At 45.2% G+C, this 27,433-nt stretch overlaps 1 protein-coding gene across 2 annotated transcripts; it reads right to left on the bottom strand.

The window, feature by feature from the left end:
- Positions 1-1,764: 1,764 nt before the first annotated feature.
- On the bottom strand, positions 1,765-18,244 carry LOC146206677 (uncharacterized). 2 transcript variants are annotated; one of them, XM_084591465.1, is made up of 7 exons: positions 17,714-18,244; positions 17,139-17,411; positions 16,506-16,552; positions 12,475-12,512; positions 11,545-11,940; positions 10,246-10,562; positions 1,765-2,615 (listed from the first exon to the last, which is right to left on the bottom strand). In XM_084591465.1, exons 4-7 carry the CDS (start codon positions 12,490-12,492, stop codon positions 2,603-2,605), a joined length of 744 nt encoding a protein of 247 aa, XP_084447591.1. In that variant the 5' UTR covers positions 12,493-12,512; positions 16,506-16,552; positions 17,139-17,411; positions 17,714-18,244; the 3' UTR covers positions 1,765-2,602. The 2 variants fall into 2 exon arrangements, with proteins under 2 accessions (XP_084447591.1, XP_084447589.1); XM_084591463.1 differs by lacking the exon at positions 16,506-16,552 and having other exon boundaries at positions 17,714-18,239.
- Between the last annotated feature and the right edge of the window lie 9,189 nt (positions 18,245-27,433).

Raw genomic sequence — 27,433 nt, 5'->3', positions numbered from 1 at the left:
ATTTGCTCACTGACAAAGACAATCGAGGAACGCGGGCGCGACGAAGCGTTGAGAAAGAGGACGATGCTGAGAGAGTGGATTCTGCACGACTACCGAAGTCTTAGCGTCGAGTTCAGCCCATCGCAGTGCCGTCACATTAAGTACATCCCCGTAACAATATTTTTCTGTTAAATATTCATTTACAGCCTTCCTTTATGATCTGTGTCAAGATTTTATTTTGCTTGAATAATTTGCAGTCGTGCATATGCATTAGTCATCCATTATAGCTGACATAAGATATACATAAACTGTATATCACGCCAAGACTGGTTTCAGTCCAAGGAGCAATCAAGGTCCCATTCTGCCAATGGGCTTAGCCCTCATTTATCCGAGTCTCAGTTAAGCTGAGCCAGGCCTGCCACAAGTCTGCCACTGGAACCAGGACCACTGCAGAGCCCACATCCTGCTGGAACTAAAAGCCATGCCACAGTCTATCCCATACGTTTATTGTAATAGCTGTGCCGCCTGGGCAAGAACTTGATATAAACCACATGGGGGCTCATGGATAAGCAGGCTCAGCAAATTCTCGAACAGTGCCCTCATTGCAACTAAAGCCCGTTTGGCGTGCTGAAAAGTTTCTATGGCAGTACTTTTAGCTCAACCTAATATGCATAGGGCACTGCATTCACAAACACGATGGCAGTGAATGGTTCTTACAGCAGCGAGTAAACCAAAGGGACGTCCTGCAGTCAACTCCTGGCAGATGATGGAACTGTACACAAACTTTCAGGCTCGGCAAGACTAGAATAAGACCATTTACCCACAATCAAAATTTTACCCAGTCATTATGTTTGAGATAATAGCTTTTTCACAGCTCCCTTAATATAGGACATGCTTCAAATAAGCTTAGTGTAGTACTTTTTGTATCGAAATGCCTACAATACTCTGAAAATTCATTTCTTCATTTCTTAGGCTAATGTTGTTGAACCCAATAGACTAGTTAGTCTTGGGACTGGGTGCCAGGTATATCAAAAATGTGGTTGTATATGAGAGGTGAAATACAATGAATGATTTCTACTACCAATTATGTATGCACATTATCTCTCTCTCTCTCACACACACACACACACACACACACACACACACACACACAAGACAAGACAAGACAAGACAAGACAAGACAAGACAAGACCAGACCAGACCAGACCAGACCAGACCAGACCAGACCAGACAAGACAAGACAAGACAAGACAAGACAAGACAAGACCAGACCAGACCAGACCAGACCAGACCAGACCAGACAAGACAAGACAAGACCAGACAAGACCAGACCAGACCAGACCAGACCAGACCAGACCAGACCAGACCAGACCAGACCAGACCAGACCAGACCAGACCAGACCAGACCAGACCAGACCAGACCAGACCAGACCAGACCAGACCAGACCAGACCAGACCAGACCAGACCAGACCAGACCAGACCAGACCAGACCAGACCAGACCAGACCAGACCAGACCAGACCAGACCAGACCAGACCAGACCAGACCAGACCAGACCAGACCAGACCAGACCAGACCAGACCAGACCAGACCAGACCAGACCAGACCAGACCAGACCAGACCAGACCAGACCAGACCAGACCAGACCAGACCAGACCAGACCAGACCAGACCAGACCAGACCAGACCAGACCAGACCAGACCAGACCAGACCAGACCAGACAGTCAGTCAGTCAGTCAGTCAGTCAGTCAGTCAGTCAGTCAGTCAGTCAGTCAGTTTGCTAAATTGTGTTTTGCTTTTATTTCAGTTGGTATTTGATTCCATATCTTCAAACAAATTCAGTCTGTTTCCATACACATTAACAGGGGAAAGGTTGAAAATTCCACCGCTAACACTGGGTTGAACATAACAAGGAGGAATATTTGCAAAGGAAAAGGATCACTGCATTTTACAATGCTACTCACATGGATATACATAGAGAACTGTTCAAGTTCATGAAAGAGTAACAATTATGCCTAAGTATTTATGAAAAGTATGAAGCTTCTTTACCATAAAATTGGATCTTGTTTTATTTGCATAACACTGCACACCTGTTTGGCCAAAACATGGATGAAGGGAATGAAATTGTAGACAATATTTACATTGCCTAAAGCTGGATTTATACAATGAATGAGGTCGTGCAGACAAATCCACACTGACCAAGTTCCGGGGACTCTTCATGTGTTGCAAGCATTCACAGGATGAACAGAAACAAGAGATCTGTGATTTATGTACACCATATGAACCCACCATTATAAACAGCGATTCAAACCAAACAAAGAGCGACAAAGTACAGAACACATGACTACAACACTTCCATAGCAAAGCATCAGAACACATCTGCTGCTGCCAGTTTTTGAATAAATTGCTACAATGACACTTTTATTAGTGGTTAGCTCGCAGGTCGCAAGGAACAGTCAGTTGTGAGTAAAAAAAAAAATATTAACAACGGTGCATGGACGCTGGACCAAGGAGCATCTCAATCACCAGGATTTCCTTCAGCATCTTCCAGACAACGCCGTTCTTTACTCATGTTCTTTCCGAAGTTTGTCAATTTCTTCATAAATGCGTAATGTAGCTGCTTCTATTTCTGCAACCTGTAAAGACATCAAAATTACCAATGTGCTAGAAGTTTTAATTTGGCTGTTTAAAACAATTTATGGATTTTTACCAGTTTCCAATAAGGGGTATTAACGTGACGTCGAGGTTGACTTTAGTGTGCGACAAACGCCATCTTGGTGTCCAGTTTTGAATAGTGTGGTTGGCGGTTCAACTATACTTATGCTTATCTGTTTTCTCTGTTACTCTACTTCATGCGAGCACTGAAGCAGTGAACATTAAATCGACATCATGAGACACAGTTCGAACTATCTGGACAGTCTGTGCGATGTGGATAGACATTGAAAAAAATGGAAATGTGCAGCACCAACCCATTTGCAGTCGATGTGCGCAGTCAATGTGCGCGACTGCACGGTCAGCATCGACCTGTGGCCGTGCATAAATATGTGCGACATTCATCAATTTTTTGTGCTGTGGATGAACTTCGTTATGAGAAAACAAATAAAAGCCAATGTATCACGCGAAGGACACAACTACGTTACAATTGTGGCTGCGTTGAGCCGTGGCTGAAGCAGATGAACCAATGTGTTGCACAATTACGTGCGTGCCGTAGAATGGTTTTCCCAGCAAAACCTTTCAGCTAAAATTACACATAGAATTAACTTTTGGTCGTCAGCACCACCATTATTGCGGTAATATCTTGACGAGATGGGCATAAAATTGTATTTGGCAAGCAAATTTGATAAACATCTCCGGCAAGCACAATTACAGTTTGCTTCAACTTCAAGCTGGGGCACCCTCATCAAACTTCTGTTATGGCTGTCAAACAGCTGCCAAGAAACAAATCAACACAGGCCTGCGAAACCTGCTGAGCAATGCCGAATGGCCGTTGATTCCAGGCCGTCTTTTGGCGGTCTGTGCTGCGAGCTGTTGTGTAGGGCCAGAATGCATTGATATAAGAAGCCAGAGATCGCACCGTGGACACTGCAGCATCTCCGGACTTCCGACGGCTCCGGCTCTATGTGTTCTTCCTCGCAAAAGGCAGGAACCGAGATTCGCATGCAAAACCTTGTTTTAATTTTCTTTCACGAACGTTGGGGCGACGGGGAAAGGGGGGGGGGGGGGAGAGGGTGCTAAGAATTGGCAGGTGCCAAAAAATTACGAACATATGATAATTAGAAAGCTGGTCACTTCTAGTGGCTCCTAAGCATAGTGGCAAAGGTCACTTCTTTAGCTACACCGAAGAGATTGATAAAGAAGGAAAAGAATTCACAATAACAGATCAGAATATAAAGCGAGATGCATTCCAAAAGCAATTTCAGGTCTCTCGCAAAATTTCATGGATCTGTGGTTCTCAATCTCTGGCATTTTGCAGAATTTAAAATTTAAAGTTAAGCGCTTTATTCACGGCGAGTTGGGTTATCAGTTGTAGCATTTGTAGCTCCACTGCCTTTCCTGCACCATCAACAGGGATCGGTATGTTTAGGTGGCTGGGGAAAACTACAACCAAGCAGCTGCAATGTATTATCACAAATCAGATCCATATATTGTCCTCGGCACTTAACCTACATGTGAAAACACCTAGAATGACCAAGCATGTCTGCAGTGCAGTTACTGATGCAAAGCAGTAATCAACCCCTTAGCTGCAGCTGTCACCTGTCATCCACAATGACTAGTGCACTCGTTGCCTCTCCATTAAGTTGCGCTATGTGGCCAGAGTGACCTGATTTAGGTAGCAGCCTGTCTCCAGCTGCTACTACTGTCTGCAGAGTAGAGGAGATGAGAAAGACTAGCACCCTGTTTCCAGATCATGCGATAGGTAACTTTAAGGTGGCCAAAAAACTGCATTTCAAAAACCCAGTTCTTTTTTTTTTTATCAGCTTAAGATTTAACCATGGTTGAACCAAGTTAAATGACCAATAGTTCAAATTTACATGGTTTTGCATGGATTAACACTTTTTCTATGGACACTACTCGTTGAGACCTTTGCAATAATATATGACAACGTTGTAAAGTTCAATTCTTAATCACAATTAATGGTAATTAGGACCTGAAATTAGCGTAGTGCAAATGTATTCAATATAAGCTATCCAACGATAGCTTATACTTGATGCTATTACTTGGATATCTATATGCTGACAACATATGTTGCAGCATCACCTTCCCAAAACAGTTGTCTGCATTCCACCTCCTGTCGCCAATGGTACAACACTGTTTACTTGTTCAATAAATACTGCGGCTTTGTTGTTTTCTTATCTTTAGCATAAAACTGTACAGTAAAAAATTAAGCCAAGTGACGACTATGACTGGCTTGGCTCAAGTGTAATTCTATATGTGCTTCATGTGCACAAAGTTCAAGGTGAGCTTCCACTGCCCCATCATCTGTTGAAGCGTAAAATTGGATGGAAACAGTTCAAGTCATGGGTACTAGTGGCAGGGTAAAGAAGTGCAATGTCAACAGCTCACGAGGTGGTATTCGCAATGCCATCCATTCAAACCTTTCGTGTAGATGTGCTGCGCCTATGTTTCAGTCCTCAGCCTGGACCCGAGTCGAGCTTTGAAAAAGACAAGTCCTTTTCAAAGAGAGATAAGGTTTGTGCGCTCCACAAACTGAAGCAAGAAGAACCGACTTGACAACTGGAATTCTTCAGAGATAAAAAACAGCGCTATTTACAGACCCTGGCTGCCTACAGTTCAGTAAAAGCTAAGTAATTTGAACTTCATGAGACCAGAAAAGAAGTTCGAATTATCGAAATGCCTCGAAAAACCTGACAGGAACCATTTATTTGCATTGGGGTAAATTTACCGTATTCACTGGCGTAATAAACCCAAACGCATATTGAACTTAACGCCCACTTTTCCCGCTGAGAATTAAGAAAAAAGTGTCGGTCTTTATCGGGTCCCTCCGTTTCGTGCCGTAGCAGCACTCAGCCTATTTCTTGGCAGCGCGCCAAAATGCTGCTCAACGATAACATCACAGTGTGGGTGTCTTTTGATGTTAGCTGTACCGGTTTGGGGGGGGGGGGGGGGGGGGCAAACTTGGCAGAGTGCCAACGGCTTTCACTTACTCCTCTCTGGCGCTCATTCTTCACGGTGGTAGCGGGTGTGCCATAAAGAAAGAAATGGAGTGCCGCTTCACAAGCAGCCTGCGGCACAGCACGTGTGAGGTCTCGCTGCACGACACGTTGCATGGCACTTGATAAGAGCACGCTTTGGGAGCAGCAAAGAACCGCATTGAAAGCGCGTAAAAAATCCAATATCTGAAACTCCGTGCAACTGGGATCAGTTAGCTGGCTGGTGCGTAGCCAATGAGCGCCACTGCTGCTGACTGGCGCGAAGCTCACAGAAGCGAAACTGAAACGTAGTCAGCCTATTAAGGTAGTGTTGAATGAGCCCGTTTGTGCTTCGTGACACTTTCCATTGCTTTCGTGCCGCCTGCACACTGGCCACGGATACAATGGGCGCTCTTCTAAGTGACTTGTGTCCTCTGTCGCCGCTAGGCGCATGGCGGGCCTACCCCATTCCGGGTGTTCGTTTCTACGGCGGCAGCTGGTGCGCGCCTGGTTTCAAGTTTTAAAGAGCTCATTTATAAGATACAGGGCAACAAAATAAAGACAAAACAATGTGGAGGGTTCACCTACTTCAAGAAGTTCAAACATATAACATATTTTCTTTATAGAGCTGGCGGCTAAAAACTACAAAGAAGAAAATCACCCTCCCGCTTCATAAAACTATGCAGAGTGTACAATATACATTGAGGCCTTAAATGGAGAAGTGGTACTTTAATTTATTTCGCATGCTTATTTTTCACAGAAAGTAAACTGAACGCGAATGTGGGCTTATGCCAAATTAAAAAGCTTTAAAGCAAGCTGTAGTCAATGTGATCATCAGTAGATGCAGACTCAACGGGTGAAAGCTTTGGCTTCCTCTCTAGCTGCAGTGTACGTGCAGACTTCTTGCGTTAACATTATAGCCTGCCGACAGCCCATAATATTAATGATGTATGTCCCAATAAGTAATTCATATGCAAGTTAATTCTTTCCGAACAGTCAAAGATTAACATGATAATGTTTTTGATATATGAATAATACGAGTCACCAGTGACTTAACATGAATTCCCTTAGCTGCAGAAATTGAGTCACTGACATCCCCAGTTAACTGCATGAAGTTCTCACTCAACAAATAATCTCAATGTTGTTAAGACTATGATCAGGCATCAGTATACGTTTTTGTTATTTCTAAATGTGCATGACTTGTTTTAAAGTGCAATCTCAAAAACCAATTCTCTGTCGTATTTTCTGTATGTTGCAAACAGTGAATTAGCAGCATCAAAGCGTAAGGTTAACATGAGCCCTGTTATGATGCATATAAGCGAGAGCGTTGTCTGCTGTTTTTGTTAATTTCATTGTTCGATGCAGTGCATCGCATTCTGCCAGCCAGTTTCAATCGGAGCATGACTGAGGCAGAGTACCAGTTTCACCTGTGTGCACTATCTTGCAACATGCTGAGCGGCAGCATCGTTTCACGTTCGGACGATTCTCTGGTTGCTTGTGTGCGTGTCTTCAATCACGAGCATCTCCCCGTGACTTGACAGTCAGGTCGGTGAATGACCCACTATAGGTTCGGTTACGCGGCTTATCTACTCTCGATACTCTTTCGGTGCAGAGGCACATAACCTTTCTTTGTCAAGGCGTGTGCTTCTCTTCGGGGAAGATGACAGCGTTCATTACCATCCGCACATATGGTTCACAAATGAGTAACGTACGCTTAACGTATGTACATGCTTGCAGCCACAGGCTTGAACAACCTGTATATTTTAAGCCAGTCTGTAGCGCACCAAAACAAAATCCCAGAGCACAAGTGTCAAGATGCTTTGCGCGCCAGCGGCCATTTCGTCCGCAAAAGAAGGGTAGGGTAGCAGTGCCACGATTGCCTACTGGCGGCAGCAGATAAAAAACATCCCGAGAGCACACGTTGTACAAAGCATGTGCCGCAACCGCCGTTCAAGTCCAGCCCATGACTGGTTTAAAAAGATAACGAGCAATAAATTAAAAAGCTTCTGCACAACTTTTTTCTTGAAGGATTCAGTTAACTAAAATTAGGACTTTCTAATTAACTTTGGGGAGCACAAAATAAAGAATACTGTAGTTTAGGTCACACTACTCTCAACAGCCGTCAGATTCACTACGCTAGGATGCTCGCCTTTTGCACGGCATCTCATAAGGTTTAGGAGGGTCACCTGGGACAACCAGTGAAGCTGAAGTCCTTCCAGGGCTAGCGTGGGAGCGCACCACCACACAAGCAAGGCGCATGCAGTGCGGGAGCAGTTTAAAACAAATCATACGGTCCTGCAGAGCAAATTTATTACTTTTCATTTTGCCAACAATCCGTTCCCGTGTCACCTGACTGCAAGATTGTGAGCCAGAGGTCGCATTACAAGCGTTTAGTAGTTTTTCTTTCCCAGTGAGAGAGTGAGGGGCCAATATGCTTTCTGAATACAATGTGGCATTCCACTTTCCCCGGCCATTGCTCCTCGGGCAGTGGGTTCCTGGAACGACTTCTTTGAACCATACCGTCAACGCTGAACGGGTCGCGCCCCATTGCCTGGCAAGGCAGCATAAGAGAATGTAGAACACAGAGTTTAGCTCTACCATTTACTTTTAAAATCTTGGTTACACTGAACTGGAACACCTGGTAAATGTTTTACATGTACGGCAATATTAGTGAACGCTTCTACAAGGCGAGTATATATGAGATCATTGTACTGAAAGCTCATTAAGGTTCAAAAATATATGTCCCCTTAGTTTTCTACATTTAATAAAAAATCAGACTTCAGTATTTTTTGTGGCACAGTGTGTTAATAAAACAGAGAGAAAGTGGCAATTAATGATGTTGTGGACATCAGGTGGAATGACAGAACGACAGCCCTGTTATTAACAATTTCAATTCTCTTGGAAGCACATCAGCGAACTAGTGCATCGAGCACAGTGACTCAGGCAATGTACACATACCCTTGTATGGGAATTATTGATCAAAACATCGGTGCAAAAGTTCCAAGTAACTCATATTCTATTCTGGGGCCTTCATGTCAACAGCACCCAGCCACCTGAGAAGGAAACGTGAATGGCACCAAAGTTTTGTAGGGCTGAGTCACACTTGCAGGCATGGTCACTACGGCATAAGTGTGCATTACAGAGGTCGATCAGTCGGCATTGCGTCCAACAAATGCCTACGTTCAAGGGAGCCACAAGAATAAGATTACACGGCATTAACGTGGCAAATACCGTTTTTCTAGCAAAGTCACTGCTATTTAACACCTACCAATTGCACCAGGAAAGTCCACATGGGCCAAAACAATCTATGCATTAAAAAACTTTGCATCCTGGACCAAATATTTGGTTACATCTTTTCTCCTATGAAATGCTGCTTAAGGCATCAGTATACATGGCTCAACACAAGAAATTGGCTAGGCATGGTAAATAATTTATCACTACACTTCTCATGTTGTTTTGGCTACAGCTTAACCAGCTCAATGGCAGCCTGTTACATAAAAATTAAGTTTAGGTCACATAAAGCTTACAAAAACTTGCAATGTAGTCACTGCTCTTTCATTTTAATTCACGAAAACCCTTGTGTCAGCCTGCCATAAACACCAGAGTAACAAATAAGCAGCTAAGATGACTGCGTTTGCATGTCTCATGCAACCTAAGCTAGTCTTTGAAAACATGGCCATTGCTCATTTTCACTCCTACTACACCTCCTTGCACAGTGCTTCTGTTTCTACTTTCGCCACACTGAAGGTCAAAGCCCCGCTACTCTCCACCAGCGCGGGCTGCCGTTTCAGTGTGAAAGCACTAATCAGAGGTTCACAGTCTAGCAAAGTCGTCTAAAGTTTGTATGCCCACTTCTTGCAGGTGTCCACCAGACAGTGAGGCAGCTACTGCACTTTTCCAGGCTATGAGAGATGCTGTACTAGAGGGCTGTGGAAATTTCGACACTAGGGGATCTTTACATGCACCGATATTGCGCGGTACACAGATGCCTAGCAAAGTCTGCTTAACTTTGAAATTGGTATATGGGAAAGGAAAACGCACAGTATCTTGCACACTTTTTGCCGAGACCTAAGTGCACATATGGGACGGAAAGAAGGTGGGAGAAAAAACGCGTACTATAATGGAGGGCTGTGGAATAATTTTCACTACCTGCGGACTTTTACAAGCACTGACATCGCTGTGCCAGTGTCCTAATCCTAAACCACCAAGCGAAACCACACCAAAACGGTGCTTTCGCATGTCTTAACCAGTTTAAGCGGAGTTAACTCCAGCTGATATTTTCGTAGTCTGACACACTTTCTACTCTTGTACTCCAGTGCACGTTTTCTCCTTTCCACTTTTCCTTTCTTTTCCCCTACTGCTCTTTCTCTACCTCGTGTATGCTGCCCTTCTACATTTCCTCACTACCTTCGCACACCATCCGCTACCTTTCTCCACTGGTACTGGTTCTCCTCTGTCGCTTATGTGCTCTCTCCATTTCTCTTTCCTTGTCGCAACCTCACAATAATGCCATGTTTTATCGATATAGCTCCTCTAAAGTTTTGCGCTAAAAAATGCATGTAGCATTCCTATTTGATCTAGATGACACAGGCGTTAACATTTAATTCCCCCATACCTGCACAGTGCGGCCCGCTGTTCTTCTATGGCTTCCTTGAGTTTCACAATGTCCAATTCAGCCCGTTTTATTGCCTCGGTAGAAGCAGCAAAAGCTGACTCGAGCTCTTCATTGTCGGCCATGATGGCAGCTTTACGGTCACAGAGTTCTTGAAGAGACTTGTCGCAGGCGGAATGTTCTTTTTCAATCTGCTCTGCTTCCTCAGAAGCCTTGATAAGAAAACTAGCAAGCTTTTTTGCCTCTTCCGTCTTGGTGGAAAGTGCGATTGCAATTTTAGTTGCTTCATTCTTGGCCAGCAGCTGCTTCGTTTCCTTTTCCTGGTTGGGAGAAATAACAGTCAATTGGATGTATGCCACCAGCTGTGCAGCAGTTCAACATCACATACAAAAAAAAAGAGAAAAAGAAAAAAAAAAAAAAAAGCACTGACTAGTTTACTCATATGCCTGTATCACCCAGAACGACAACCTCTGGCAAAGCATGAAAGCCTATTATTAAAGGGGCGGGACACTTGTTTTCCTATTGTCTTTTTGTTTTGGAACAATGTGTATAGCATTAGTAGAAAGGATCACCATCTGGAATTAACTAGTGTTTAATAAATAATTTGTGGCTGAATGTTTTTATTCTGTACTTCCAATTTTGATTGCCAACAATGGTTGCGAAGTCACAAGGTTCCTAAAAAGGGTATATACAGATAACGAGGCTATCATAACACTGGAGGGACAAAAAACAAAGATAGCAGGAATAAAAAAAGGACTCAGGCAAGGCTGCCCCTTGTCACCCCTGCTATTCATGATATAATGAGTCAGGTGGAAAAGTGGCTTGAAAAGAGTGACACAAGAGTAAACTTGGGATATATGCAGGGAGGACAAAAAGTAAGACAAGTGCTACCGAGATTGATGTACGCAGATGATACTGCCTTGCTGGCTGACAAGCGGGATGGGTTGCAGGAGTTAATGAGGATCTGTGGGACACAGGGAGCTCAGTTGTGGCTGCAATTCAGTAGAGAGAAATCGGTGATAATGGTTTACGATGATGGTAAATGTGACCCGACAGAGATACAGGTAACAAAGATTAACTATGTAGAGAAATATAGATACCTGACCATATGGTTAAATGAAAGCAAATGCTATCTAGAAGAACAGTTTTTTATATGGAATTTTATGGCGCACAAGCAACTCTATGATGCACCAAACACAAGGTTACATGATTTGTGATATGAAGTACCTAGATTTTTGATACTCATATATGATTCAAAACATTTGCTTTCACAAGAAACATAAAAATAAGAGAAAAACAGACCTTATACTTAGTGTAGATGGCAGTCATGCGTGGCCAACTGTCCACGAGAATCTTCAGAAGCTCCCGAGTGCGTTTTGCTTTTGGTTTCATTAGGTCTGTCAAGCCAATATCAGTGACGCCCAAGGGGTAAAATAAGACTTGCATCAGCTTCAAATAGTGAACCACTGGCACTGAGTCCTCAATATGCGATTTATCAGGTGGCAAATGGAAAAGGGGCACATTCATCGCTTCCTCCTTCAAGCCAAATGGCAGACAGGCTGCACGCAATACATTGACTATAAAGTCTGAGGTAGGAGAATCCAATTCCTGAGGTGTAGTTCGAATTCTGAGGCATCTTTCCAACATGTCCACCAGAGGGTCAAGGTCATTACTGGTCGACTTGGCTGTTGATACGTGCTATAAATGAACATCAGCACAAAACATCATCAGTTTACTGTACCAGACTCAAACAGCAGCAGTTGTGCAAATACACAGTGCTGAACTCTCGACCCAATTTGTCAATGCTTTGATCGAAACAATAAATACTATAGGCTGTGCACTTAAAAAAAAAGATTACTTTGGTCACCACTGTATTCACTTCAAATTAAACAAAAAACCGGACGTGACTTCACTTAATAAAACCAGTTCAAATGTTCACAAGTTTCCTACTACTGTGCATATTTGTCCATAAGTTCTGTAAATTAACAGAATACAATGGTACGCAAAAACTACAAAATTTATCTATTTTTTTAAGCTGACATTGTATGACTAACTGCACGGAAAATGTACTACAAATATACACCCTTGATTAAGCTCAATATTGTAGTGCATTAAGCTGGACTCCACATATTAAAAGCAGCAACCAGTCTTCTTGCACAAGCCATCAAAATTTGTACCAGAAAACATACACTTTTATTGAAGAACAAAATAGATAAATATGCAATTACGCACTGGTGCATGACTTGTCATCTTCTTTATTAATGAACCTCCTGCAAAAGCGATGCAGAAAAATGAAGTTCAGAAATATTCAACACTCAAACTATGTTTCAATCTATGAGCAGCACAACAATTTAAAACTTTAGTCTAGCTTCAACCATCCAAAGGTTCTATGATACCTTGAGTACTGCTGTTCCAAGCTGCATACTGCAAGCATTATGATGGAATTTCATGTGATGACAAGGCTCATTTTCCCTAATCCATTTTCATAAATAGTTTATGCATCCTGCAGGTTGGCCTTGAACTTCAGGAAATAAATAAACAAAAATTTGAGTTAGTTTGAACTAATTATTATTTGTTGTGACAATGCAGTAACATAGGAACCTTGTGAGCAGCCATATGCTATTATGAACAATTTTTTTATAGTCCATTTGTTGTTATAGTCCATTTCCTGTGGTTGCTTTTTTCAGCTTTATAGCTGTCCAGCACCCTTGTCTGCACTTGTGAAATGCTTTACTTAGTTACTAACTGTGTGTCCCTCTTTGTACAGGCTCCATATTCTATCCCCAAGCTGTCCAGCACTTTGCTTAGCTTGGCTCCCAGTGGTGCGAAAACAGTGTTCAAAGGTTCAATCCAAGCTTCTATTTTGGTTTATCAATCTGCTGTTCCAACAGCCCAAAATATGCCTTTTCTTTCCGTTTTGCTTTTTAGCCCTCCGCTGTTCTCTCGACAGCAGGTCCTTTTGGCTAGAGAGCATGAAAAACAAGCACTGGAACTTGTAGATACACTCCGTGTTCAATTATTTGCCTGCTATGAGGCTGCATTTTGAAAACGGCGTTCATAGGCGCTTTCGGTGTTGAGTGCACCCCATCTCCCAAAAAAATATTAATGTTAATACTACTACTGCGGAGATGACAACCAAAGTTAGTGAGACATTTTTTCAAAACATGCACAATCAAACACAACTAAAATTTAAAAACACATCTTTTTGTGCAAATCGTGATTTTAGTCCTGCATCATTCTTAAAAGGACTGCTAGCCACGACGCTTGTTAGCACCTGATTTGCGGCCGGCTGAAATGGCACAAACAAGTAGGAGATAGAGAAAGCAAAGACGGGGGCGAAATGAAGAAAAGGACAGGGATAAGGTATGTGAAAATGCGTACATATCGCACCGCCAGCTGCTATTGTCACATCAGCTGAGCAGTTTAGACACTTTCAGGCTATTCAAGACGCTTTGTGTGCAAAAGACTACATAGCGCATGCACTTTCTATGTAGTGTACTCTGATGCCCTCACTACTGCCACCGCATCCCCATATACCAGGGAGAAACAGTGGTGCAGTACACTCGAAGTATGAGACTATTTTCCTCCTCACCACAAAAATGGTCTGTAGAACACAAGTTAAAAAATACAGCAGCTGCTAACTATAGGCAATCATTCCCGGCATGTGTATTACTCCAAAGAACAGCAAATGTTTGATATTTGATTGATCAGTTTGATATTTAACTGCACTAAACCCAGATGAATAAAATTCTTGGACTTATAATATGGCCCGACTGTTTCCTTTTTATTTAGGCAACTAGAGAACACTTAACAGCTGAGCGCTTTTTGTGAAAGAGGAATTGTGCTGCGGTTACTGCAGATTGAGTTGTATTCGACTACAAAATTTAAGGGTTTCAGCAGCTAATTTGCTTAGTTATCATTTGTTTCATTACTACAGTCATGATTAAAAGCAATAACATTACACATAACTAGCACTACTTGGCTTCAGGAGGCGGAAACAATGCAAGCATTATATATGCTTGCTGAAAACATTTATGTCAGTAAACATGTGCTGTTTTGTGCCCCCTCTTCATGCTTGTAGTATTCCTTCGGTTTGTGTGATCCAAGCATGCCTGTGAACAACATGCATTTGCCCACTTCAGTTGGGAGTCGACAGGTAATCTTTTAAAGGACCTGGTACGCTGCAGTTTCAGCAGTAGATGCAGCGTCATCTGGGAGCCATCATGTAAAAATGCGGTTGTTTGGAACCGGCAACACCAGTGCCACCAATTCTGCGCTCGGATCCCATCCTGGCTTTCCCCAGGAACAGACGAAAAATGCACTGTGAAACACGCAACTACATTTACTGTTACGCTTCTGATTTTCACAATACCAACAGGAATGCTGTTAAAAAGCTGCCCAAGATCGGAATGAGACACACAGCGTGCAAAGTCACTGTTTTGTGTATGAGGTTTGATTATGCTTTTTAAGCATGTGCTTAAGTCTGTGTTGTAGCAAGCAATCTTGTAATGTAGCAAGAAAGCAGCATTAAGAACGGGGACAGAGAGGACAACAACAGACATGAACACTAGCCCAAATTGGCACTCTGCATCTGATATTCACATCTCATATCTGCTTCTTTCCAGACAGGAATCGCATTGGCAACATCGAAAACTGGATTACACGCACTGTGAAGAAACGAGACATAAATGAATGAACCTCAATTCCAACCCACATGACCACACATTTCTTGAAAATATCAGAGGATACAGGCTCGCTGAAAACTTATTCGTCCATATTATACACGTCCTTGAGCATATGGAATTTGCATCTGCACACTAACTTGTTTTAAAAACGTGTCAACATTTTCAGCGCTCAAAAAACCATATAGCTGCACACACTGAAGAGCTTGCCCAGCCATGCCAGCCCTGCACTTTTTTTTTTTGAGACTGCGCTGAAGCACAACCCTTCGTTTGGACTGAGCCAGTGGTAAAGAAAATGAATGGCGGTGGACGTGGTCCCTGCTGGTGGGTCCCTACGGAGCTCAGAGCAGTGTTGCCGCATGCGCTCATGTATGCCACGGGCACCTCAAGGAGATCCGATATGATCATTGCAAGGAATCCGTGGTCTTCCTGCTGTGGAAGAGTTTTTTTCAAACATGCTTTCCCTGTGACAACTGCCCTCTGTGCTCGCTATGGGGATGGGTCTAGCTTGTCGGCATACTGCCACTGGGAGCAAAGCCCAGTTTGTTCATTATTTATCACCTTCCACTCAGTGTGGCATGCTGTTAGTGTGAAGACCTAAGGGCTTGAAACCAAGTGCCGCCATCAGAAGCACTCGTGCATGTAGGCCGGCGAGTCCAGGCAAAGGAAAGCCCTCCCAGCTGAACATGAGTAGTGGATTTAGGTGCTTTGTTTTTCATGTATTTTGTAACACACTCTCCCTGCCTTTCCGCCTCCTCCTCCTTCTTTGCAACACACACACACACGCTGCATACATGTGTATGGTTGAATGTAGAACAGCAGCAGAAAGAATCTTTGTTCTATGGCAGTGATGCTATCTGAAAGCCGACACCTCACTGCTCCTTCCACTGCCTTACATGAGATGAGAACAACTTTTTCTACCCTTTATGAGCACACCAGGCCCATAGGCTCAACCTGAAATGTCCAATGTAATTATTCAATTTTTTTTTAAAAACACACTTCCATTCAAAGTGGCATCCAAATGGTTCCAAATACACAGATGGGAATTTTTCTGGCAAAATTAGACTCAATGGTCTGATTTCACCAAAGTACCAAACAATTTTTACACCTGATTTTTAGATTTATGACATCCTCTCTGAGCAGTGTCACCTGGAGACAAATAGCGAAAATATCGTCAAAACGAGAGCGCATTTAAAGCCCTTTTTGTTGCTTCTGTGGCGCAATAGATTAACACTATCTCAGCAGTGAAAGATTTGTTAAAATCCTCTGAGTGAAATTTTTTCTTAATTGTTTTTAAATTCATAACATTCAAATAAATGACTCATCTTTCCTGGTGTGTGTTCCCCTTTAGTTTGCATTACGTGATGTTTTTGATTCTTAATAGCCGCGGAACGAGCCATGAACAGAGCCAGGCAGTGACAGTATGGCAACGGTTAGACTATGCAGTCCCATAATCATTTCCTGCCGAGTGAGTGTATGTTACCTTTAGGTTGAGTTCAGAGTCATCTCTCAGCAAGAATTACGGTTTAACTCGCTGAGAGACAACCATGCAGTGAGGAGAAAAAGGTTGCCGGATCCTACCATTGAAGCTTGGAAAACACAGATCTTGTCCATGCTTTAGTCAGCACCTGCATTTTTTTTTTTTTTTTGACAAATGTGCATACCTGATGCGTCCAAACGAATAGTTTTTTTTTTTTTTTTTTTGGGTCTATCCTCGAAGAAATCGTGTTTTTTTTTTTTTTTTGGGGGGGGGGGGGGGGGGGGGGGGGGCTGGTTGAACATGCACGGTCAAGCATAGACTTACATTTTCACCGCTCTGCGGTTCATAATAAATTTTCGCAAGTTATAGTGTATCCCCCGTTTTTCTCTGTCCTTGCCAGACTGTGCGCTTATATATATATATATATATATATATATATATATATATATATTCATGTCTTATCAACAATCTAAAATGCCACGTTAGCTTTCCTTTCTTTGGGTTTCCTACTATCTTGATGAAAGTCCACCCATTCAACTAAAACCTCTTGAAAATACAAAAGTTTCGTGAGCCTTTTGTTAGCAGTGAACATGAGTCAGGGCCCCCTATCCTAAAGCTATTATTTAACCACTGCTGCCTGAAACGAATACGATAGATCGCCTGTTATACCTCAAAAGTGATCAATCCGCCAGCTTCCTAACTATAACTCAAGAGGTTGAGAAGACATTTCTTACCGCGGCGACAGTCTAGCTTGCTTCTGGTCCGTTCCTCTTGCTGTAAACGATGTCAAAGGGGTTCCAGCGTTCTGCTGGCAGCCGTTGGTTCTATGCAGCGCGAGCACCGTGAGAAGCCGTGAGCGCGAGGCGCGAGCAGCGCGCTTTGTACGTCGCGCCCTCGTGCACTCGAGATATAATGATGATGATAGTTCTTCATGCTCATATATGAGCCAAGGTTCTTCCGCCATGTATGAGCCAGTAGTACGTAGTATGGTAGTATGTATCTCTGCACTGATTGAACATGAAAAAAAAAAAAAGCATAACGTGATACCCACACACTTTATTACAAATACAAAGGAAAATCTTCAAACACGGAACAGCGTTTGCTGCTCCGAGTCTAGACCGAGCTCTAGTGAGAAATCTACTGGTCTACCTGGTCCATATACCTTGCCTGGTCTACCTTGGTGAAGAGTATGAATTTTTGTTTTGTGCTGCTATGTTTTATGGCGTCTTGTTAACTGACTCTTCAGTTGATAGTTCACGTCAGATTCGACCGCTGTCAAAACCTCGAGTTGATAAAAATGTCCACTTACTGTGCCGGACATGGAGGAAGGCTACAGTCTCCCCCGTGGTACCCGTGTTCGAAACCTTCGAAACCGAACGCCGGCAGCTGCGTAGCTGCGTTTCGATGGAGGCGAAATGGAGATGCGCCCATGTGCTGTGCGGCGTCAGTGCACTTAAATGTCCCCAGGTGGTCGAAATTACTCCGTAGCTCTACACTGTTTGTGCTTCTCCTCTCATTCCACTTTCACTCCTACCTTCCTCCCTTCCCTTGCGGCGTAGGCCGAGTGTCGACAGAAAAAATTGAACCATGCTGCGCCTTTTGTGGAGTCGAGTGCTAGACAGCTCGTGGATGTAGCCATACTGTTAGCAGAGCTGTAGTTACTGTATATAATAATGCTACCTTTTTGGCAGCATATACAGTAACTCTAAGCTGAGCTATAGACACTTTGCAAAACTCGGGGTTCAGCTTCTCTGCACAATAAAAACCCCTTCACCTTGGCGGCCAAACCTGTTTGGGGGGCAGAAGTTGGGTGCAGCGCAGAATACTGTGTCAAGCCTGATAATCATGTATGAACCTGGTGAGCAGAACTTCCTTCGCTTTTGATAACGAGGAGGAAGCAAAGGGGCGGGAGAGGCGATTTGAATGGCACTTGCGAGGAACTGGCTTCCCCGATGGCCTCTTAATACCATAATTGCGGCAGCAAAAACAGACAGGTGTGCAGGAAATGGACGTGGCCATTATTGTCACATAGACGTCTCCTGCACTGCACCCAACTTCGGCTCTCAAATCAGGTTTGGCCGCCATGGTGCAGGGGTTTTTGCTGTGCAGGGAAGCTGACTTCCAGAGTTTTGCAAAGGGTCTATTGTATGCACCTGAGTAGTACGCACTAGAATGCAGCAGTCCAGAGAGAAGGCATTTCCAAGCTCTCACGGCCTGTACAAAGTCTTCCTTCCAGGAATGCACAATTCATCCTTGCCTTAATATTTGCTAATGCTCTATGGCTGCCTGAAGTTGTGTGTGGCATACAAAGGTGAAACAAATTACATACTCCTAGCCTACATTGAAGACAAGTATAAAAACAAACACTACACAGATTACAATAAAACAAGGTATCTGTGACTTGTATCATTCTATTTAACTTCAAAATCGCACAAATTTAGAAATATTTGTATTCACTTGTATAACCTCATTTTATATGCAGCCTGGAAACTTCAGTGCCGCAATCAACCAAGAAGCATTAAAAAAAAAATTGTTTCATGACCTGTGTTGGCTTTGCATGTCGGAAGAATGCTCAGACGATGATCGCTTTTCTCCATTCTGGTTTTCAAGGTGTTGATCATATTGTGAAGGAGATTTCTTTACGACTATTTTATTTGTTTTGACGCCGTTTCATTCGTTTCACTCCTGAAAGCCCAGTGCAGACCAAGACATTTTGTTTTTCAGATTTTTAAATTTTAAATTTCTTATATGAAATTGTCTTCTCAGTCTGGACAGGTTCATGGCAGCCACAAAAATTAAAAGCTGAAAAGTTTTGTCTGTGCGCTGATAACCTGAATTGTGTAAATTTTTCTAAGCACACATTTAGAAGAGGCATGCTGTTTGCAGCAACGACAAAAACTTAAAGCAAGGTTTTGTGTCATCTGCATTCTCTAGTAATTTAGATGGATGGTGGTGGTAAAAACTCTTTTCATGGTGTGGCTGTCAGACCGCACCTTTCGGCAACTTCCTAATCCAGTTCACCGCCCGCAGTTGTACTGCAGGTACAAAGCTGGTCGCACAAGCTTAAGTAGTTGGTTAGATAACAGTCAGTCAGCTTATTTGGGTTGGAGCTCAGGACACCCGCATACACGATTTTACAAAGGGGTGAAGGGCGCTGCCATAATAGGGAGCTGGGCTGCTCTCGTAGCACAGGAAAGTGTTGACTTCCTCTCTTAACTGCCCAGTCAAACCGGTTTCTCCAGGGATTGTAAAATGGTGCATAGGATATTAAAAAAAAATGTTTCAGAGACTGATTTTTAAAGTCAACCGAAAATTATTATTTTTTTTTATGTACAGTTTGAAATCAACACTAGAGCTACTAACAAAATAGTAAGAGTGCCATTATGAAAGAAAACGTGACGCATCCTGGTCTGGTGTGCCGTCAACTAGCTTGATCCCATATAACATGAATCGGTTAAGTTCAAAAATTCTGTCCACAGGTGCATTACTTTTCAGATGTCATTAGTCACGCAGGGGTGGAAGTGCTGCTCCAATTCCTCCATTCTGCTCTAAAATGCAATATTGCTCCAAAAGTGCTCCAAACTGGCTGTTTTGATGCTTTGCCATCAATTTTAGCAGAACACGGGAACAATGTCATTGCATCAGAGGCAAAGATATAACGCATCTTGCACTGGTCTTAATACAAATGAGCTTTTTGTAAGGGAAGGAAGCATGGAGTATAATAAATATTTGTTCGCAAGTAAATTTAATATGAGCCACCGGCAGTTGGAGATAATTGCGAAAAAAAAACTGCACTGTGCATGTGACGTAGCACCTCCTCTCAGCCTTTTGAATCGCCAGTGCAGAGAAGCGAGATCAGCAAGCAAAGCAGGTAGCGCAAACTATTGTGAGCCGTTAGGAAGAAAACTTGTCCGACCATGTGTTATATTCTAATGGTTCTGCTGTGGAAACAAGCAGGTACTTCACCATCGATCTTCTTTGTCTGGCAAGCTTGCCAGGCCTACGGCAGACAAAACCATACTTGAAGCGTTATGGGTCGTATGCCAAAGCTGTCACTCACTAGGAAGCTTCTCAAGAGTGTTGGAAAGGTATACGGGGCCTAGCGCCAAAATATTAAAATGGAGCCCAAGCATTCCTCAAGCAAAGAATGGTAAACTTTTGGCAGGAGGCAGTGAATTAAAAAAGCTGCGGGATGGAAAGGCTACCCTTCAATGCCATCTGTCTGTAGCCCAAAGCTTCTCCAAAATGCCCGAGCCTGCTTCCAATCCTGTAGACCTCCACCATATTTACTAACGGACAAGACGATCAAGGTTGTACTGCAGTTGTCCGCGATCCCACAGTAGGAAAAAGCACTGAAGCGGCACTGGCGCCAAGCTTGTCAATGTTCGTTACTGTGGTCTGAAGGCGCCTTTTAGGCAGACGAAATATCCATGTGCTCAGGAATTTATCAGGCCACGCATAGTATCAAAAGGGATCATGTAATACCCATGTCTGGGGGCTTTGAGCTATATTCTAAATAAATAAAATAGATATGCACAAGATAGGGAGCAGAAATGTCATGCCCATTAATCTGAATTCCAAGTTAGTATCGCTACTAGAGCCAATCTAAGTGGTAGACTGGACATTTGAATCTATCAAGCCAAAATAGGTAAATGCATTAGGTCAGACTAGATGTTCAGGTATGAAGCGCACCAGCAAGTGTTACTTTTGCTGCTAGTCTGTTCCAAGTTTTTGCTGAGGTCGGCCTGTGTTATATTATACATCTTTACATGCTTTGGCCGTTTGTCATGTCAGAGGTGAGTGCAAAGTTGGAAAGCCATTAAACTTGCATAAAAAGGAATCAGATTGGAGATTTTGTATTTCAGAAAAAAAAAATGCAATTATCAAAGGCATTTGACCTTGGAAACTTGCTCCAAAACACAATTCAAATGCTCCAAAACTCTCGTTTCGTTGCTCCAAAGCTGCTCCAAAATGGCTTCACTACTGCTCCCAAAGCTGCTCCAAAATGCTCGAGCCTGCATCCACACGTTAGTGATGAAGAGCCACAGGAGGTACATATTTGTATTTGTATCGCTACATTTTAGCGCCATTCCCGGCTAGGTTCCAAGCTTGCTCTGTGTTTTCGCTTGTATGCTTATTCCTACACAGATTGCAGTACTGCTGAGAAAGCAAAAGAGGGCCACAAAAGATGGACATCTTAGCTCTCTCATTTAGATACCAAGCTTAGACCTGATGTAGTACTATGTGGGCCTTTAATACATGAGCTCATACGGCATGTTCTTGTACTAAATGCAGACCTTTCTTATCCATGATATTGTTACCGGGAAACGCGGGACCAAAGTGATGTGCTCACTGACAAAGACGACGACGCTGAGAGAGTGGATTCTGCACGGCTACCGAAGTCTTAGCGTCGAGTTCAGCCCATCGCAGTGCCGTCACAGTACATCCCCGTAACATCTTGGTGGAGGTCGCGGGTTCGACACAATCTGACGCATGGATCTCCGCAGTGGCCGTCACCGACGGAACCGTCACGATGACAACCGACGCGGCTCCATCTACCTCCGCAACTCCAACTGTCGTCGTAGCCCACCCCCGTGACCCTGGCCCATTCTGCGGTACAGATCGAGGTCGACGGCGAGGACTGGCTTTCGCTTTATGAGCGTGTTAGCCAGCACAACAGGTGGGACGCCACACTGATGCATGGCCAATGTCATCTTCTACCTTACTGGCACGGCACGCGTGTGGTTCGAAACATACGAAGCAGATCTATATACCCTCTTGGGATGTTTGCAAACAAAAACTCCGTGACCTGTTCGGAAAACCGGTTGGCCCCCTAGCAAAAAAGACCAATAGGGAGCGTTATCGGTTCTATAAGAATCGGTATTAGTTCTGTAGGTATTCTATGTGTTGTATCTGCATTTCTATGGGACTTATACAGAAACTCATAAATCTTATAGACTGGTACATATTTGTCCTATAGGCAATAGTATTGGTTTCATAGGTTTATCTGTGGGTTGTATAAGAAAAGTATCAGACCAGTGCAGAAGCCCATACATCTTATAGGCTGATACATGCTTGTCTTAATAGACCACTACATATTGGTTCATGTGTCTGATACGTCAGTATGCCTTTGTTTATGAGTCTTACATGCAGGATCAGCCAGTTGGAGATTTTAGGTCTTTTTTATTGTTTCCTTTTCCATCTCTGACACATCCCCAAAACTCACGCATTCATCCCGTTTATTGAGTGTTGCCGTAACGTACAATATTAGCCGCTATAAGAACGCCGTCAACTCGCCGCCAAGAGGGACCTCGCCACAAGTGCCCAGACATATCTACCGAGCCTTATATTACGTATATACAAGACGTTCTGGCCCTCTGCCGAAAAGTCGACAAAGACATGACAGAACCTGATAAGGTGGGGCACATCCTCAAAGGCATAGCCAACGATGCCTTCAATCTTCTACTCTGTCGGGACTGCTCTACGGTTGACTCCGTTCTGCAGGTTTGTCGACATTTCGAGCAGGCCAAACACAAACGCAGTGCACATGCATCGCCTAAATCGGCTCCCCAACACTGCCCCTAGCTCCACGTGCGAGGATCTGCTGACCCTAAGGCAGCCTTCCAACACTCAAAATGTGACCCGCATCGTGCGTCGTGAACTGGAAGCGCTCGCTCCTGCTGCATATCCAACCCGCCCTCCTCGGACAGTAACCTAGCGACGATATCCCTCATTCAAGCAGTCGTTCGTCAAGAGGTTGCTAACTTGGGCGTCCCCTATAGCCACACCGTAGAACACCACAGTTCGAGCCCCATCCCTCCCATGGTCGCCACCGCTACGCCCCGCAACACCTACACGCCACGCTACTGATACCGCAATCCTGATGAGTGGCGCACCCCTGACGACAGGCCGATCTGTTTCACGTGCTCGCGTATTGGCCACATCTCTCGCCACTGCCGCAGCCGCTGGACATCACTACCTCAACGTTTTCCTTACGTTGACATTACGGTCATCCACCGCCGTTTCACGCCTCGTTATGAGCCGCCCCGCACCGATACCACTCCGCCTCCTCCTGTGTCCAGTCGCTCTCCTTCCCCACCAGCCCGCCGTTCCCGTTCACCTCTTCCTAGCCGCAGTTCCTCGCCGTCCTCTGCCGGCCGCTTCACGGGAAACTAGCCAATGCAGCTCCCGGAGGTGACGCTGCATTGGTACCCCGACCTGGAAATCCTCTACTGCCAATTTCTTCGCCCTGTAACCTCCTCTCCCTGCTCGTGGATGGTGTTCCCGTCTCTGCCCACATTGACACTGGTGCCCAAGTCTCGATCATGAGCTCATCGTTTTGCCGCCGCCTCAAGAAAGTACAGACCCCCGCCGCTTCGCCCACCGTTCGTGTTGCCGATGGCAGTACTGCCGCCGTCACTGGGCTGTGCACTGCCTGAGTCACCCTTGCCGGTCATCACATCCCTGTTTTGTTCACCGTCCTCAACCAGTGCCCTCACAATGTGATCCTCGGCCTTGACTTTTTAACGGCCCACTCTGCCCTTATCGACTGCTCCAGCGGCCTTCTTCGTTTGGACCTACCTGTCTGCTCAGAACATCCTCCATCTACACCCCGCCTTTGCTCCACCGAGTTCGCTTGCCTGCCCCCTGACTCTGCTGTTTACCTACCTCTGTCACCTTTCCCGCCTGTGCCTGACGGTGACTATGTTGCTTGCCCTATCACCGAGGTCTTTCTTGACCGCAACATCGTTCTTCCTCATCTCATCATACGCGTTACACAGAACTCCTGAATTTCAGTCTGTCACCCCAAGTTCTCCCCGAAGGAATATCCCTTGCTACCTTGTCCCTTCTCACAGACTGCATCATTTGTGCACTCACTCCTGGCCCACATTCAAGCGTCCTTCCAACACCCGTACTTCCCACCACAATTACCGACCCTATTTCCGCAATGATTGCCTCTGACCTCAGCCCCGAACACGCTCAGGACCTGCACAACCTTTTGTTATCCTTCTCCGACATTTTTGACTTTGCTGCCGGTTCTCTGGGCCAAACATCAGTTGTGACTCACCGCATTGACACCGGCGATGCAAAACCTGTACATCGGAGGCCTTATCGTGTGTCCAAGTCATCCAGCAGGAGGTCGACAAGTTGTTGGCCAACGATATCATCGAACCTTCGAACAGCCCCTGGGCATCTCCTGTCGTGCTTGTTAGAAAAAAAGACAACAGTTGGCGCTTTTGCGTCGACTATCGACATCTGAACAAGATTACAAGGAAAGATGTTTACCCGCTGCCGCGAATAGACGATGCCTTGGACTGTTTACATGGAGCCCGCTACTTTTCCTCTATCGACCTTCGTAGCGGCTACTGGCAGGTTTCTGTTGACGAACAAGACCGCGAGAAGACAGCTTTTGTCACACCCGATGTTTGAACGAATGATGGACTCCTTACTCCGCGGCTTCAAATGGACGACTTGTCTATGTTACTTGGATGACGTGATTGTCTTCTCGCCCTCGTTCGAAAGCCATCTTCGCACTTTTCCGCCGTGCCGGACTTCAACTGAACTTAAAGAAGTGCGGTTTTGGCTTGGCCATTTGGTGAATGCCACCGGCGTGCAACCCGATCCCGACAAAGTTCGCGCTGTCAGTGCTTTTCCATCTTCCCATTCACCCCGTGATGTCCGCAGCTTTATAGGACTGTGCTCTTATTTTCGCCGGTTCGTCCCAAACTTTGCCGCTATTGCTCGTCCTCTCACCAATCTCCTGAAGAAAGGCGTTCCTTTCTCATGGGGACCAGAGCAGGCTAACGCATTCTCCACCCTCATCGCTGTTCTCACCAATCCTCCTGTGTTGGCCCATTTCAACCCGTCTGCCCAGACGGAACTTCGCACCGACGCCAGTGGCCACGGGATTGGTGCCATGCCATTCTTGCACAGCGACAACGCGGCCAACACTGCGTGATTGCCTACGCCAGTCGTCTCCTATCATCAGCGGAACAGAACTATTCTATTACGGAACGGGAGTGCCTGGCTCTCTTCTGGGCCGTTGGAAAATTCAGACCCTACTTGTTTGGCCAACCATTCACTGTAATTACCGATCACCACGCCTTATGTTGGCTCTCCTCCCTCAAGGATCCTGCTGGTCGCCTCGGCCGCTGGGTACTGCGCTTGCAGGAGTATACCTTTTCCGTTGTATATATACAAATCAGGTCGGCTCCACCAGGATGCAGACTGTCTGTCCCGTTATCCCGTCGATCCCCCTTCCTCTACTGACCACGAGTCGGACCCCTGTGTCTTCTCTATATCGGACTTTTCCCACATAGCTGACGAACAGCGCTTGGACCCAACCCTCAGTTCTCTTATCGACCGCCTTCGCACACACAGCCGTGACTCTTCCCTCGCCCTGTTCTTCCTTCATGGGAATACGCTGTACCGCCGCAACATGCGACCTGATGGCGCTGAGCACTTGCTGGTCGTTCCCCAACACCTACGCTCTGCCGTTCTAGAACAAATGCACGACGCCCCTACAGCTGGTCATCTTGGCCTCTCATGCACATACGACCGCGTGCGCCGGCGTTTCTTCTGGCCTGGACTCTACCGCTCTGTCCAACGTTATGTAGCCGCTTACGACCTCTGTCAACGCCGGAAGAAACCCCCTGTGCTACCATCTAGACACCTGCAGCCGATTGCTATCCCGACTGAGCCATTTTCTCGTGTTGGCCTTGACCTCCTAGGGCCCTTCCCCGAGTCCTTGTCGGGAAACAAATGGATCGCTGTGGCCACCGATTATGCCACGCGGTACGTGATCACTCGCGCCATTCCAACCAGCTGCGCCACAGACATTGCTGACTTCCTTTTGTACGACGTCATACTTCACCATGGTGCTCCCCGTCAACTACTTACCGCTCCGTGGCCGCTGTTTCCTTTCCCGAGTTGTTGAGGAAATACTTCGTTCTTGCTCCGTTCGGCACAAGTTAGCCACTGCGTACCACCCCCAGACGAACGGCCTTACGGAGCGTATTAACCGCACACTCACCGACGTGCTCGCAATGTACGTATCCGACAGTCATCGCGACTGGGATATTAGTCTGCCATTTGTCACCTTTGCATATAACTCTTCGCGTCATGACACTGCTGGGTACTCTCCATTCTATCTTCTCTTTGGAAGAGACCCCTTACTGCCCTTCGACACTTTGCTTCCCGGCGCTGGCCCTGTCACAACCTATGCCCGCGATACCATCGCCCGAGCCGACGCTGCTCGCCAGATTGCTCGTCACAATCTCATCGTCTCTCAAGAAACTCAAAAACGCCGCTACGACGCTCACCACCGCGATGTGCACTATCCTCCCGGATCTCTGGTGTTGCTCTGGCTTCCGTGCCGTCATGTGGGGTTGCGTCAAAATCTTCTGCCCCACTACACGGGTCCTTACCGTGTACTACGCCCAGTGACCCACATGACCTACGAGATGGCACCGCTCCACCCAAAGTCACCGACTGCTACACCCACTTCCGAAATCGTACGTCGCCCACCTCAAGCCATATTACTCCCCTTCCACACCGCACCGGGACGTTGCCTTTTGCCGAGGGGGGTAGTGTTACCGGGAAACGCGGGACTAAAGTGATTTGCTCACTGACAAAGACAATCGAGGAACGCGGGCGCGACGAAGCGTTGAGAAAGAGGACGATGCTGAGAGAGTGGATTCTGCACGACTACCGAAGTCTTAGCGTCGAGTTCAGCCCATCGCAGTGCCGTCACATTAAGTACATCCCCGTAACAATATTTTTCTGTTAAATATTCATTTACAGCCTTCCTTTATGATCTGTGTCAAGATTTTATTTTGCTTGAATAATTTGCAGTCGTGCATATGCATTAGTCATCCATTATAGCTGACATAAGGTATACATAAACTGTATATCACGCCAAGACTGGTTTCAGTCCAAGGAGCAATCAAGGTCCCATTCTGCCATTGGGCTTAGCTCTCATTTATCCGAGTCTCAGTTAAGCTGAGCCAGGCCTGCCACAAGTCTGCCA

This window comes from Amblyomma maculatum, chromosome 1, assembly GCF_055883805.1.
Source record: "Amblyomma maculatum isolate TAMU_Amacu chromosome 1, ASM5588380v1, whole genome shotgun sequence".
Classification (NCBI taxonomy): Eukaryota; Metazoa; Arthropoda; class Arachnida; order Ixodida; family Ixodidae; genus Amblyomma; species Amblyomma maculatum.
This window is presented reverse-complemented; position numbering and strand designations above follow the sequence as displayed.

Coding starts and splice junctions, on each gene's coding strand:
- LOC146206677 (XM_084591465.1), bottom strand. Junction 10,563..11,544: donor CCATCTACACTAAGTATAAG/GTCTGTTTTTCT, acceptor TCTCCCAACCAG/GAAAAGGAAACGAAGCAGCT.